General features: G+C 41.8%; 2 protein-coding genes across 10 annotated transcripts; both read right to left on the reverse strand.

The window, feature by feature from the left end:
* Positions 1-287: 287 nt before the first annotated feature.
* On the reverse strand, positions 288-10445 carry LOC111949552 (oocyte zinc finger protein XlCOF6). Of its 9 annotated transcripts, none has more exons than XM_023966832.2 (6): positions 10162-10445; positions 6881-6980; positions 6509-6612; positions 2552-2816; positions 2342-2424; positions 288-2085 (listed from the first exon to the last, which is right to left on the reverse strand). In XM_023966832.2, the coding sequence occupies exons 3-6, from the start codon at positions 6509-6511 to the stop codon at positions 676-678; spliced, it is 1761 nt and encodes a 586-aa protein (XP_023822600.1). In that variant the 5' UTR covers positions 6512-6612; positions 6881-6980; positions 10162-10445; the 3' UTR covers positions 288-675. The 9 variants fall into 9 exon arrangements, with proteins under 9 accessions (XP_023822600.1, XP_070290192.1, XP_023822599.1 ...); XM_070434091.1 differs by having other exon boundaries at positions 6514-6612; positions 10162-10444; XM_023966831.2 differs by lacking the exon at positions 10162-10445 and adding an exon at positions 7822-8068 and having other exon boundaries at positions 6881-6954.
* A 749-nt stretch (positions 10446-11194) lies between these two features.
* Positions 11195-14556, reverse strand: LOC139022793 (zinc finger protein 235-like). Its single transcript, XM_070433996.1, is given in 4 exon segments — positions 11195-12119; positions 12121-12527; positions 14339-14414; positions 14512-14556. Coding segments are annotated over 4 exon segments (1350 nt in total). The 3' UTR covers positions 11195-11297.
* Positions 14557-15956: the final 1400 nt, after the last annotated feature.

The raw sequence follows: 15956 nt of genomic DNA on the forward strand, positions 1-15956 counted from the left end.
GCCATAGAGGGACACCAACCTGCAGGCACCCGATAATTTGAATCCTTAAAAAAAAAGCAGCACACTAGCAGCTCCGATGCCATAAATGAATAACCAACTGCAAGCTGTCTTCATCAGGGTTTCAGGCATGTGTCGCTCTACTGACAAGCCACTCCCTTAAATACACATTTTCTTTCTCCCTCAATAACCCTTTAATTTGCTCAATATTATGTTGCAGCTGTTAGAGGGACTATATGCACAGATAGCAAGAACAACAAGTAATGCTTCAAAATATATACACAAAGGACTAATTTCAAGAGATTTATTTACCATTGGCTCACAAATCTGAGACAACAGTAATARAAAGGTACACAAGACAGGTTACAGATGTATATCCTTCTCAAATAAATGAGGCTTTGCTCCATTGAAAAGTTACTGGACCACCAGCCAATCCAAGTCCTTCTACCCAACAAAGGCAACTGGTTATTCATTTTTCAAAATCAAAGTTGATTTCGAAAACAAGTCATGTTTAAAATTAAATAATTTGAATAAGGCTGTTTTGACAACCAATCTTATCAGTACGCTTCATATGTCAGTATGCCACTCACTGACCTATAAATGCATTTTTAATGCCGAGACAATGGTTCAAACCAAGTAAGTGTGGTCCATCGCAATAAGAGGCTATGCCTATTGGTTTTAGATATAGTAACACTTGTGATCTTTCAGATTCCTCAGGTAGGAAAAACTCTTCCCGCATTTGTCGCACATGTAAAGTTTCTCTCCTGTGTGGATTTGTTTGTGGGCTTTGAGGCTGTTGCCCTGGTTGAAGCTCCTCCCACAGAGGTCACAGCTAAAAGGCTTCTCTCCAGTGTGTATCCGCTGGTGCCTGTTGAGGTTCCCAGTGTTGCTGAAACATTTCCCACACGTTYCACAGCTGAAAGGCTTCTCCCCAGTATGGACYGCCTGGTGGGTTTTCAGGCTGCTGTGTTGAGTGAACATCCTTCCACACACGTCACAGGTGAACGGTCTCTCCCCAGTGTGAGTTTTCATGTGTATGTTCAGGTAGCTGACCGACTTGAAGCTCTTGTTGCATAGGCCACAGCTGTGCGGCTTTTCCATAGTGTGGAGTTGCTGGTGCGATTTGAGGTGAATGAGAGAACTGAGACTACTACCGCACACTGAGCACCTACAAGGCATCTCTGCTGTGTGAGTCTGAAGGTGTGTCTTGAGAGAGTTGACGCAAGCCAGGACTGTCCCGCACACCACACAGAGGAAGGCGCTCTCTCCTGCGTGGGTTCTTTGGTGCATTTTCAGAGCACTTCTTTGAATGAAACATTTCCCGCACGTCTCACAGGTAAATGGCCTCTCTCCTGTGTGGATCCGCTGGTGGCCTTTCAGAGTGTCTGCCTGGTTGAAGCTTTTCCCGCACGTATCGCAACGGAACGGTTTCTCACCCGTGTGTATACGCTGGTGCCTGTGGAGATTTCCTGGTATGCTGAAACTCTTCTTGCAGATCTCACAGCTGTATTTCCTCTCTCCCGTGTGGACGATCTGGTGCATCTTGAGACCGTGGGCCCGGTTAAAGCTTTTGCCACACTCGTCGCAGCGGAACGGTCTCAACCCTGCATGGAGTCTCTGGTGATTCTTGAGCAGCTGCTTTAGGGTGAAAGCTTTACCACACTCGCCACAGGTGTGCGGTCTCTCTCCTGTGTGAAGCAGCTGGTGTGCATCCAAACTGCGTTTAAAGGAAAAACCTCTGCCGCACTGCTGGCAGATAAAAGGTTTCTCCGCTGCTGCATGGATCGCCTGGTGAGCTTTCAGCTGGATCAGTTTGCTGAATGTCTTCCTGCAGTGCTTGCAGCTAAGGTGGTTCTCCTTTTTGGGCTTTGCCCGACGAGCCCCTGTGATCTTTGGCTTTCTGAAACGCTTTGGCCCCGTGTCGCCACCTTTGTCCTTTGGGTCCRCTGTAAGGTTCTCTGGGTCACTCACCTCCTGGGCCTGGCTCTCTAAAAAATGACTTGGGTCTGATGTGCTGTTGTACAGGTACTCTTCCAACCCTTCTTCTTTGATAATAACTGACTCGATCGTGTCCTCCATGTTGGAGTGCTGAGATGGAGAGGGAAAGCAGTTTTAGAGTCCGATCTATGTATAATGATATCATACAACAGAAATCACCAGAAAGGGATAAAATGCTTTAAATAATTAAATACAATTGGTACCAAATGGTGCATAATGATACTTGTGTGATACAGATGCAGACAAGTAAATAGGTTATTACTTTCTGTACCCCCTAGTAATTCCAGACAGCTTTCCAAGAACTGAACCTTTAACAGAATATTGTCAGTTACACAAATAGACCTACCTCATTTACAGTTGAGGGAAGTCTCCCTTTCCACAGGTGGAGGATGGGGGATCGTTTCACTTCTGCATCACCAGCGCAAAAGCCTGAAAAAGATTGCAGTCAAAATCAAAAAGGTTTGCATCGAATTCAAAAGCACTGGTTTTAGTAACAGYGTGCAAAAGCAATCTAAAACCAGATTGATGGCCTATCTGAAATAATGCCAAGTCTCACCTGGTTGTGTGCCTTTTAACTGGTGGATGACCTTGACTTCACTGCAGCAGCCATTGGCTGATGTGTTCTCTTGTYCTCCACTCCCTTCTAAGACAGTCCTCAGTTCGGTCTCAATCGCGTCTAGCCTCTTCTTCAAGTCCTCATTCTCAGTTTGACTCCGAGACACTTCCAGATGCAGAACAGAGGAGCACTCGTTGAATAGCTTGTAGATTTTGTCCACAGCCTCCTTAGCCAGTATCTCCATGAAAGAGGTCAACTGGGTCAACTGAGTGAAAAGAACAAAAGCAAGTTGAAGGCATACAGGTTATATTATTCACAGAACAAACTTCAGTTTACTTAACTAGCTAGCTACCATTATAAAACGTAGCTGACAAGTATTTCTGGCGATTATGATTCATTCACGCAATGGCATCAGTTAGAGCATGTCACATAAACAACAAAAGCTGGTGAGTTTGTTGCTGATGTTTTAGGGCCTGCTCTCTGTGATAACATTTTGTGCTGATAATTGGCCAGTAGCATTGTCACCAGCTTGTTCTATGCAAACGGTGCCGTCCCTTCTCTGAGCGCACAACATTCTCTCTTTTTGACACTTAGGCCTCGGAGGTGTAAGTTCAGACTGAGGCTCAGAATAATCAGATGTCATCAGGATTCATTTCTTCCCCATCAGTGGTTTTCATTCAGATTTGATAGCAAAGCTAACGCAGCATGTGCATCCATTTGTCTTGGTCTTCTTGCCATTGTAAATGATGCACACCCTCACTGACTGTGTACTCCAAGGCCAGAGTTGACTGATAGGACTGCTTGGATTCGGTGGACTGATTATAATTACAATAGAATGGCCCGCCCTGTTCTTAATTCACAAGTGGTGATTACACAATTATACATCGTCTGCTTCCCCTCGCTCATCAACTCACGCATTCGCCCCATCATACTTTACTTCATTTATTTGATCTGTTGTGATATGTGTGAATTTAGTTTTGGTATAGTTTAGGTTCAGTTGAGGCAATTATCGGGGTGATTATCAACTGCCCATTCAACTATTGGGAGCAGGGGCGCAGGCCCTACTGTCGGGAGGGGCAACCGTTTAAAATGACATGCCCTCCTAAAACTGGTTATAAYACTACTTCTGTTTGTGCTATTAAGATTCTAACAACGACAGTGTGTTTTATAGACTTATTAAGTAATAGTCAATGACAGAGAGGGGCATGACTTTAAAAATGAATGAGCAGTCCAGATGACTACTTTACCGGTTCTAGTGTGTGTTTTATAGTAAAGACATGTAATTTAAACTGTAAAAAAGTATTCCCTTTTAATGTGGCATGAACACAACCAGTCATGCTTTCATCTGAGTGTCAAACAATACACTTCAAGTAAGTTACCTTAGCACGCTCGTCCAAAAATTACTTCCAGCATCCGAAAAGTGTACCCGACAACTTTCCTTCAATTTGCAAGTGGCTGAAACTACCATATCACCGGAGACAGCATCCAAGCGATTGAAAAAGCACCTCTGTCTCAGTATTTGTAGCCCATGGCCAAAAAGAGTATGACATGCCATACTCTTTTTGTCCAGACATCATCATATACATGGGCTACAAATACTAAGACAGAGGGGCACCGTTTCACACGCTCTGATGATTTATCTGAGATTGAGTCTTTCTGTAGGGACGTCTTGGTCAAATAAATTATCAATATTTTTTATTTGGATTGCTGCACTGTTGGAACTAGCAGCACAAGCATTTCGCTACACCAGCAAAAAGATCTGATAATCTATTATTGAGAAGATAATTGTATTGGATTCACCATGTGCACCATGTCTCCTAGAGGTCTGAATCAAGAGTTTGAGATCAGACAATTGATTACCTGAATATGTTACTTTAATTTGTCTTGCCTTACCGGTTACCCGCTTGGTCATTTTGTAAATATATATTATTTTCTGGAACCATTAGATGCACCCATCTCATTATTTAAGATACACAAATGTTTTGGCACCCACCATGCGTAATGTCCGCAATTGTCATGTGAGGTGAAATGTTCACATCCCAAAATATACACACTCAGTGTGTGTTTGACCCGACGAAGATCCGTTTCGGGTAGCAACGCTGTCAATAAAGCGGTGAATTTGGAGCTTTAACAGTGTGGGGGCCTTCTTGTTCTATACTAGTATTCTTTATTAACCCAGCACCTATGTTTTTTAAAGATGTGTGTATGACCACAAACTTCTCTAAACACGTGTATGTGACCAATAAAATGTGATTTGATGTACGATCTGAACGCTGGCCCTGGGCTAAAGGATGGCACAGATTGTATTATATTGACCAGATACTATAGTGGCCGCTGTAACAATGAAATAGGCGGGACTATGACTTTGTGGCTGTGGTAACTAATGACGACCAGGTACCGCGCAAAGTTGCCAGGGTGTCACGTGTCCTACTTATATCAGTAAACTTCTATTCGATCAAATAAACCAAATTCTATACTCATTGACCTCCATACAACAACGTTAAAAATGCCACCTGCTGAGAACAGATTTTTGTGCCCAGTTACCCCGCTCGCTTCGCCTCTTCTTCGGGGACAGGTAACCCCAGTTCCCGGGGGCCAGTTTGGTGACACACTTTTGCCCCAGCAATAATCAACTAATCATGGTCTTCAGTTTAGAATGTAGCCAGATATTTATCTGGTATTGATGGTTTCATTTTACCATCCAAACGCATTGTATGCAGCAGGCAATACACTGGTATCCCCGTGGACCGGTTCATACCTAAAACAGTTTTCATTCAACTGCAAAGGCAAGGGTTATAGATCTGTCACTCATTGATCTGTCACGCTCCTTGAAAACAAGACTAAGAAGCGGTAGATCTGTCCCATTTCTGTTTACAGTGCTTAAGTTTCGTTTTTGCATCTTTTACTTTCGTACACCAGCTACAAACAATATTTTAGAAAATATTTCACAGCGGTTAACACTATACTGTGTCGTGTCACAAACTGAAATTAGGCGAAGTATTATAATTTTAGCCACCAGGAAATGGCGGCGCAATTTCTGCATAGTGCATCTTTAAGAATCAAAATGAAGCAAACATAACGAAATGGGGAGGGCTCTTTTTGAATGTATCCAATAGCAACTCTCCTTTGCCTTTTCCGTCTGGAGTAAACGGTTTCGGCGTAATGATTACGCCCCAGGGTGGAGGCTGGAACCTCGGTATAATTGACTAGCAGGCTGGTTTACAAAATGCCGTACTTCACACAATCAGCAGATATACCTGTTCGTTTGGGGTTTCACTCGCGTTCTCTCCCGTTGTTGGCACTTCAGACGAGGCAGAACCCTCGATAACTTTGCTAATTTCTGTAACAGTCGCGCTGACCATTATCTCCAAAATGGATCCAATCTGTCCTTGCAAAATTGACATTTTTGTCGAAATCACAACGCACTTACAAATCTTTGTAAATATGCGCTATTGGCCAAGTTGACCTAGCGCTATGTAACGTTAGTTACAAAATAAATGTAGCTAGTGCTGTTAGCAGTGTTGTTGTCCGACTGACCTGAAACACCTCGAACGGCATACGTCACATGTTCTTCCGGGTCGAGGCGTGGATTGTTATTGGTTACAGCAGCCACAAAGTCAATGTGGCTATATCGTAAAAATTCATGAAAAAAACATTTGCTTCTTGGTCTTGATTTAAGGTTAGGGACATATCCACATTTACTTGGCGGGATGGGCTGGTCCGACTCAAGTTGTCATAAAAAATGCACCCCTCTTCCCAACATTAAACATATTTTCACATGACCCTCCTTTTGTATTGTAAAATAAATGGAACACCCTCCCCCCTCATAATTAACTCGAAATAATGTTTCCGACCCAAAATAACAATAGTGACCCTGTGTTTATAAACGGATATCGAATTTGCCACTCCAACATGCTTTTGTGGCACTGTCAATGCCATAATCAAATCAAACCAAACCATACAGGGCCAGAATATTTAGGGTTTTCCGACCACCACAGAGGTCACTGTTTCATTACGTCACAGTCACAGTCAGAGTCGAGTCGGCTGCAGACAATGATCAGCTAGGGGAGAGAAAAAAAAGATTTACTTCATTTTGATGCCATATTTATAATTATATAAAATCTATGCAACAAATAATTATATAAAATCTATGCAACAAATTACCACCAACAGGATTCTGTGGCAATGCACCACACAACCAATAAACAAAGCATACCGACTACTTAGGGCACTTCAATATCATGTTTTGCGTTTTCAACACCAAAGTAAAAGAGACTCTGTAAATCTCGACAAACAGAAAATACATCCCTCCCTACCTTGTAGGCTTACCAAGTATTGAAGGCTTGGCAATCTCACTTTTTGGTGTTTTGTAACAGATGTCTCTTCCATTCATCAATTGGCTGCTGCAGTTTGGATTGATGTATTTTAACTGACAAATAAAATCAATACAGTATACACACATTTTTTTTTTTTTAAGTGAACTAATTCCACAAAGTCAGGGACTCATACAATTACATAAAGACACATTACAGACACAGAGAGGAGAAGTTTAAGTACAATTCTTACAAGCTTTTTTGACTGGTAGCTTATTCTTTAGATGTTTGGGGCTGCAGGTAAACCATGATATGGCGGCATAATCAAAGTGAAACTGGACTACAGCACTTGCCAGAGTCTTTAAGGTGTCTATAGCTATGTTTTCATCCAATTGKCCACAGATTTTCATGCGAATATTCTAAAATCCTAATAAAACCAATATGCCATTTCAGAGTTTTTAGGAAAATTTGGCACCGGACAACATGAGGGGGAATATTTTTAATTAACAAGACATCCATATGCAGATCCGACCTGGCACAGCCGGCGCCATCAATAAACGAGCGATATTGACCAAATTAGCCACATTTACTTGTCCTTAAAACAGCTATAACAAATTACAAAAACGCAATTCCTTGTGTTTCGATGTGTAGCATATGCAAAACATTATAGCCTATTTTTAAGGCTACTTTCATAAACTCAAATTGTCCACTTCACAGTTAAATTGTCAGAGATTTGAGTATTAAAATGTATCAGGGCAGAGCAAGATTGACACTCCAGCCTTTGGTAGCCTTCTTGCCCACTCGAATTTCGCTCACGGCATACCCGGCTCAGTATGCATTTGTAGTCTACTTGTGTGCTGCTATAGCCCCTTGCTTTTGCTACTGTCATGGAATTCACAAAATATTTTCAAAAAGAAAACGATAAAACACACAGGTGCAAAAATCAAGGTGACTTACAAAGATGAGGAGCAAGAGAGGGAGTGCGGTGATGTAGTGTCCACAACTAAAGAATCATTGTGGAATCCCATAAGCATGATGGTGTACTTACTACGTGCACATGCTAAAAGAAAGGAATGAGGTGGGTAGCTAATTAAGCGTGTCTATCACGCCTGCTCCTGCTCTTCCCAGCGTCAGGCGCCCCAGCGTTACGCACACCTGCCACCATCATTACGAAAACCTGCCTTCCCCCATCACGCGCATCAGCGATTATTGGACTCAATCACCTCTGTCATTACCTCCCCTATACCTGTCTGTTCCCCCACAGCAGCGTTGATTGTCATATGTCCTTGTATACCCATGTGCTGATGCTGTTCCGATTAAAAGTTTAACTCCCTGTACCTGCTTCTCTATGCAAGGGTCTGTTCTTACAGTGTCATTGTAGCAAAGTATTTATAAACAAAAAATCATATCTCTTAAGTTTCCTTGATACAATAGGCCATAATTGATTTTGGCCCAATAGACCTGGCATATTCCAACTTTCAATGAGCTTTCTGTTTTGATTTGGTTATTTTGCCTAAAAACCTTTAKATATATATATATATTTAAAAAACTCTGCATCTCTGCCCAGCCTGGCAAGAGTGGCCAAAAGGGTGTTTAACATCCTCAGTGGCTCTGCAAGCGGGTATTCTCCAGTGCAAGCCTGCTCTCCAGGCACCATCGCATGAGCCTGAAGCCACAGACTCTGGCCAAACTGGTGTTTCTAAAAATGAATTCAAAGTCACTGTAGACTGAGCCTAATAAGGCATTTTTCATTCAATTTCTATTTAATTCTAAGTCACTGAGTATATATGCGCAATTTATAGATTATAATGATTTAATACAACAAAATGTTGTTTAAATGCAGAGCACTTAACCTCTACCAGCCTAGTGTGTCGCACTGGCAAATGCTTCACAATGTATTTCTTTATAGGCTATAGCGTCTGCTATACAGATATAGATGTATAGTGTTGATAAAACGTTTACTTGAGACAGGAGAACAAGTGGAGACATAGGACGAGGTGGATAATTTTATAATAAGGCCGTTTTATTCAAGTGTAAAGATATCAGGCAAAAGCGTGCACGGCCCCTTTCTGTCTGATTCTTATGGAATCGTCGGAGAAGAGGCCCCTCTAAACAGTACATACAGATTATATAGGCAACAAGCAAASTAGGTTGATCTTGTCGTCTGGCCTTCCGATTGGTCGATCTGGGTCGTGGGTAGTCCTGTTCGGCCTGATGTCGACATTCCATTGGCTTTTCACACAGTTCTTTGTCCTAGTCACATCCTAAGGCATCCTGCATGTGYGTTTGTTTTCACAGGCCCTATTCATGGGGGAGGGGATGTGTGTGTGGGTCTGACAAAGTAGTGGGGATGGGTGCATGTTGTGCCAAGAATAGCTTATGTTGAGAAGTGGTTAAAACAAGTTACCAGTATCTTATACAATTTCTTACAATAGACAGAGGCTAATTCATACATTTTCAATCAGAATATGTTTTATAAAGATAAGCATTATAATGTTAGATTATAGGAGTAACTCTGGTAGGTCTGAAACAGTCTTCCTCACCTCAAGTTCAACTGTCGGAGTCAGTGCCGGGGCGCACTACCTTCATATCATAGGCCTACAGTATCTAAAGCTTAATAATAGCCACATCATACCAAAACTTCTCAAACGCCATTGTTTATTTAAGTGATAATGCCAGAGAAGCCGGTGTTTGGAGGATATATTGGCACGGGTGTTATTAGGTCCGAAACGAAGTCCAGGGCCAGCAAACCGTATCCTCCAAACATCAGCTTCGAGGGCATTATTACTTTTATACAACGGGTTTCCAACATATTCAAATAATGATTTACATATTTTTATATATATTTTTTATTTTGATACATTTATTCATACTATTTCATCCTTCCACAACATATAGTCCCGACACTAATCTAGGGTTGCTAGAGACGCAACCCAGTCTTTTTGTTCTTGATCTATGTACTCGACCCAGTCGTTTGTTCTAAATGTTCCAATGCCGTACTGGCTGGCAACGTTCTTATCCCTTGCTTGCTAGCTAACCAACTACGGCTAATTTACAGTCATGTCAAACAGTGCAGTCAAAATAACAGCAAAGTAGCTTCATTTGCATTTGTTTAAGCTGTTATCTAGTGACATTTATTTGGATGAACAATGACACACGATTTCGCCTGGCATAGAAAATGTGCTCAATCATCACGACACTGTTGTTCCGAAAAGCTAGCCAACAACACAGCTACAGTAACACAATCACCTCAAACTGAAGCTGGAAAGACTGTAAATGATCTAATTTTCATTTTACCTTTGTTCAATTGTCATTCTTTTGTATCTATCCATCAAAATGATGCCAACTGATTCATGATTTCGACTGGCTCGTTCCGACACGTTCATTACTAATGTCACACCCTGATCAGTTTCACCTGTCCTCGTTATTGTCTCCACCCCCTCCAGGTGTCGCTTGTTTTACCCAGTGTATTTATCCCTGTGTTGCCTGTTTCTCTGTCCTAGTTTAGTCTTGCATGTTTCCAAGTCAACCAGCGGTTTTCCGTTCGCCTGCTTTTTGCAGTCTTCTTTCTCTAGTCCTCCCGGTTTTGACCCTTGCCTRTTTTCTGGACTTTGTACCCGCCTGCCTGACCACGAGCCTGTCTGCCACTGTACCTCCTGGACTCTGATCTGGTTTTGACCTTTTTGCCTGTCCACGACCATTCTCTTGCCTACCCCTTTCGATTAACAAACATTGTAAGACTTCAACCATCTGCCCCCTGTGTCTGCATCTGGGTCTCGCCTTGATAATTATGGGACAGCAGGAGAATGAATTTCAATATTTTAAATAAACATTGAAAATGACAGACAGTAAGGTTTATACATATCTTCTGTTTAACTAAATGTTAGTCTTAAAGAGATGTCTAGATACTTTTTATCGTGGAGATCAAGTTTATAAATTCCCTGGCTGGGCTGATGAGACCGTGTATTGAGCAGTCAGATGGAACAGAGTAAATAGGCTTCTTTAACGTCATAGATTTAGCCGTGGCAACTTGTGGAATAGACACGGGATGGAATGCAGTTTTAACCAATCAGAATTAGACCCACCTGTTGTATGAAAGGAAAATGAGTGAATGTAAACCAGGGGAGAGAAAATAAAATCTCACTACCCTCCCCAAAGCAAAAAAACCAAAACACATTTAACAACCCTCCCCTATTTTGGACCACCCCTCCCATCAATACATTTTGATATGTCCCTTAAAGAAAAAATATGTGTATGAGTGTAAAATAACAAAAGTTTTGCTACAAATAAATCACTTGGAATGATAATACTGAGACCTTGTCATTTTCCTGCTCAACAAATGCCCAGATATCAGCTTGCAGCATCATCAACCCTGAGACTAACATACTTACCTTTTAGTGCCCACTCTAATAAAAGTTGATAACAATTACATGTCAACCATGTAGGTACCCATAGCTATAAATGTTGTGCTGCAAATGGTTATCTATTGACACACTTGTGTTTGACATTATTAGCTTGGCTGAACATTTTCCCACATACTTCACAGCTAAAGGGCCTCTCTCCTGTATAAACACGCATATGCCTTTTAAGGTCATCCCACAAGTTTCACATGTGTAAGGTTTCTCGCCAGTGTGAATTTGTTCATGTAGTCGAAGGCTGTTCGGCAAACTGAAACTCTTCCCATACATGTGAGACTGCTTCTGATGTATGACACAAGCGGCTCGCTGGGTGAAGGTTTTCCCACATGTAGAGCAAGCAAACGGCTTCTCACCTGTGTGAAGCAGCTGGTGTATTTTAAGCGTCCCAATGGAGCTGTAGCACTTCCCACATCTCTCACAACTTTGTGGTCTCCTGTGTTTGTCCTTTTCATCATCCATGTGGGTCTGCTGGTGGTTTCTCAGAGCGTAATTGTATACAAACATTCTTCCACAAATGTCACACATAAAGGTCTTCAATTCTTTGTGTACCTGCATGTGTCCTTTGAGGGTGCTGGATTGGTTGAACTGCTTTCCGCACACCTTACAGCTGAACGGTTTAGTCCCTGTGTGAATCAGACTGTGCCTTTTAAGGTTAACCTCGTGACCAAAACTGCTTCTGCATATCTCACATTTAAATGCCGTCAGGCCTGTGTGCACTACCTGGTGAGATTTCGATACCCACTCAGTCATGAAACCCTTTTGACACTGAGCACATCTAAATGGCTTGTCGAGGGAGTGTGTTCTCTTATGTGTCGTGAGGTAACTGAATTGTGCAAAAACTCTTTCCAAACAGTTTTTCACCTGCGTGAATTCCCTGGTGCACCATAAGACTGTTTCTTGTTGTGAAACCGTGTCCACAAGTCAGACAGTTGAATGGTTTTGCCTCTGAATGAACAAACTTGTGTGGCTTTAGTGCTCTCTCCTCACGGAATGTCTTTCCGCAAACTGTGCAGCCGTAAGTCCTCCCTTCTGAGTGACCCAAGACATGATTGTTGAGAGAAGTTAAGTTTAGAAACTTCTTTCCACACTGGCCACAAGAGAAAGGCTTCTCTCCCGTGTGAACTCGCGTGTGCTGTTTCAGTAAGCTGCTCAGAAGAAAACGCCTCCCACACTGGTCACAGTTAAAGGATTTCTTCCTTTTGGGAAAGATCTGCTTTGTTCTGAGGCTGCTGAGCTCTGTAGTTTCTGTTACATCAGTAGATGAAACTTCTTAATTTGTTCCATTGCCCTCTGTTTTGAGCAGTATGTCATTAGTGAGAGCATCATTGATGTGTTCAACGTCAGTTTCAATGTCTCTTAATGTGGGCTCTGTTTTTACTTCCTCTGTTTCCTGCAAGGGGGTCACTGTCTGCGGCTGAATTCTCTCTGCATGCGTTGTCAACATCTGCAGGACCGAAGGACAAATACAGTACATTAAGAAATTATTCAGACCCGTTGACTTTTTTCCACATTTTGTTAAGTTACTGCCTTACTCTAAAATGGATTAAATAAAACATATTTCTCATCAATCTACACACAATAGCCCCTAATGACAAAGCGAAAACAGGTTTAGACATATATATATATATATATAAAAAAAAAAAAAAGTATTCAGACCCTTTGCTATGTGACTCGAAATTGAGCTCAGGTGCATCCTGTTTCCATTGATCATCATTGAAATGTTTATACAAGTTGATTAGAGTCCACCTGTGATAAATTCAATTGATTGGACATGATTTGGAAAGGCACAAACCTGTCTATATAAGGTCCCACCATTGACAGTGCAGGTCAGAGCAAAAACCAAGCCTTGATCTCGAAGGAATTGTCCTGAGCAATCGGGGGAGAAGGGCCTTGGTCAGGGAAGTGATCAAGAACCCGATGGTCACTCTGACAGAGCTCCATAGTTCCTCTGTGGAGATGGGGGAACCTTCCAGCATCATGCTGTGGGGATGTTTTTTCAGTGGCAGGGACTGGGACACTAGTCAGGATCGAGGAAAGATGAACAGAGCAAAGTACAGAGAAATCCTTGATGAAAACCTGCTCCAGAGCACTCAAGACCTCAGACTGGGGCAAAGGTTGACCTTCCAATAGGACAATAGCCCTAAGCACACTGCCAAGACAACACAGGAGTGGCTTCGGGACAAGTCTCTGAATGTCCTTGAGTGGCCCAGCCAGAGCCCGGACAAGAATGGAAGAAACTCCCCAAATACTAGTGTGCCATGCTTGTAGCATCATACCCAAGACTCGAGGCTGTAATCGCTGCCAAAGGTGCTTCAACAAAGTACTGAGTAAAGGGTCTGAATAATTATGAAATTCGATTTTTTTATTAATTATTTTATATGTATTTTTTATTATAATTTTTTTTACCCCAATTTCATGACCAACATCTTGTCTCATCACTGAAACTCCCCAACGAGCTCGGGAGAGGCGAAGGTCGAGTCATGAGTCCTTCGAAACATGACCCGGCAAACTGCGCTTCTTAACACCTGCTTGCTTAACTCAGAAGCCAGCTGCACCAATGTGTCGGAGGAAACACCGTACAACTGATGACCGAAGTCAGCCTGCAGGTGCCCGACCCACCACAAGGAGTCGCTAGAGCGCGATGAGCCAAGTAAAGCCCCCCCCCGTTCAAACCCTCCCCTAACCCGGACGACGCTGGGCCAATTGTGTGCCGCCCTACGGGACTCCCGGTCATGGCCGGTCATGACACAGACTGTCAGTTTTTTTATACATTTGCAAACATTTAAAAAAACAAAAACAGTTTTTGCTCTGTCATTATGGGGTATTGTGTGTATATTGATGAGGGGATTCTTTTTTTAAATCCATTTTAGAATAAAACTATAACGTAACAAAATTTGGAAAAAGTCAAGGGGTCTGAATACTTTCTGAATGCACTGTAGAGTGCAAACACAAAGAAAGCCACATGAACCTCTGGTTAATAGCAAAATGACCATCTAAATACAGTTGAGACGTCTACAAAGCAGAATCACTGAGAATAGACAATCAAATATATTTACCCCCTGCACTGGTTGATGTGGCATTGATTCCTGAAATATCACACTCCTTGATGGAACAGTCGATTGAGTCATCCTCCTGCCGACAGACACAAACACACACACACAGTAAAAACAGACTTCCTATTACAATGATTTCTCATTTGCGATGGTTTGATTTAGAAAAATTTACCCACCTCACAGTCTCCCTCTGATAATGCAGAGGTCTCCCCATCTTTCATTGCACTGGCAGGAGACACGACATAACCTAAAAGAGAAATGGAAATAAGAGGAACTCTTTCAACCCTGTTTCTTTCATATGAAATCAGATTAATATGTTTAAACAATAGAGTTTTCATCTAATGTTCTGCATGGTATTTAGATTTTAATGTTCTATTTGGGATTTTTACAATCAGTGATATTTCCTGTGGATTGCGGCCACACTCCCAACTAATCAAAATTATTATTGTTGGTCAACTCAGAAGTACTCTTTTCGGATCTCACCCTTTTCCAAAGGTGTCACCATAAATTCCAGTTCATTCTTTAGGGATTCATTTTCATTTTGTAGAATTGTAGTACACTCTGTGAATAACCTATATAACTTTCAAATGGCTTCCTTCATAAACATGTGCATGATGGAGATGGAAAGAAAATAGTGGCTAAGCAATATTAGGCTACCTAATATCACAACCACATCATGACCCCATCTCCCAGTTTGATCCTAAAAAACGAAACTCCATCTCCCACCGTTTGATCCTAATAAACAACACCCCAACTACCACAGTTTGATGTTTAGTGTGTTATCTGAGGGGTGACATCAGCTAGGGGCATCTAGTAAAGCAGTGGTTCCAAAACCTGTTTGGGCGGTTGGCCATCATACCAGTGAGAGCCGAGTCTTCCTGAAGTTAGGACTGGGTCAATGCATTTTACTAACTGAGCATCGGAAACATCAAGATGTTACTTATTTTCCACCATAATTTGCAAATAAATTCATTAAAAATCCTACAATGTGATTTTCTGGATTTTTTTCCCTCATTTTGTCTGTCATAGTTGAAGTGTACCTATGATGACAGGCCTCTCTCATCTTTTTAAGTGGGAGAACTTGCACAATTGGTGGCTGACTAAATACTTTTTTGCCCCACTGTATCTGGCTACGTAGAAAGACACCCACCCCTGTGTTGACATTTTGAGCACCATCATCTCCAGTGCAAGATATTTCACACATGATGCCATGATTGACCCTTCATGCTCAACTCTGCACATTTCCGCCATGGCCGGAAATAGACAAAATTGACGTTGTTTGTGATTTAAATGACTCGTAATCCATTGAAATTGTGTCCTCAATCTAATACTAAAATTAACAATTTTGTTGGACTTCTTTAGCTCCAGTAAGATTGCTAATGGAATCAAAAGTTGTTTGATGGCCCCTTTGCTCATCTCACCAGACAAAAATGGCAACCTTTGTGCATCTTCTTGTGCCATTTTCCAGTTTCAAAATAAATATCCAACACGTGATATAGTTCGAAATTTACATGTACATTTTAGTAATTTAGTAAATGTTCTTATCCAGAGTGACTTACAGGAGCAATTAGGGTTAAGTGCCTTGCTCAAGGGCACATCGATTACTTTTTCATCTATTCGG

The sequence above is a fragment of the Salvelinus sp. IW2-2015 genome, linkage group LG22 (assembly GCF_002910315.2).
Source record: "Salvelinus sp. IW2-2015 linkage group LG22, ASM291031v2, whole genome shotgun sequence".
NCBI lineage: Eukaryota > Metazoa > Chordata > Actinopteri > Salmoniformes > Salmonidae > Salvelinus > Salvelinus sp. IW2-2015.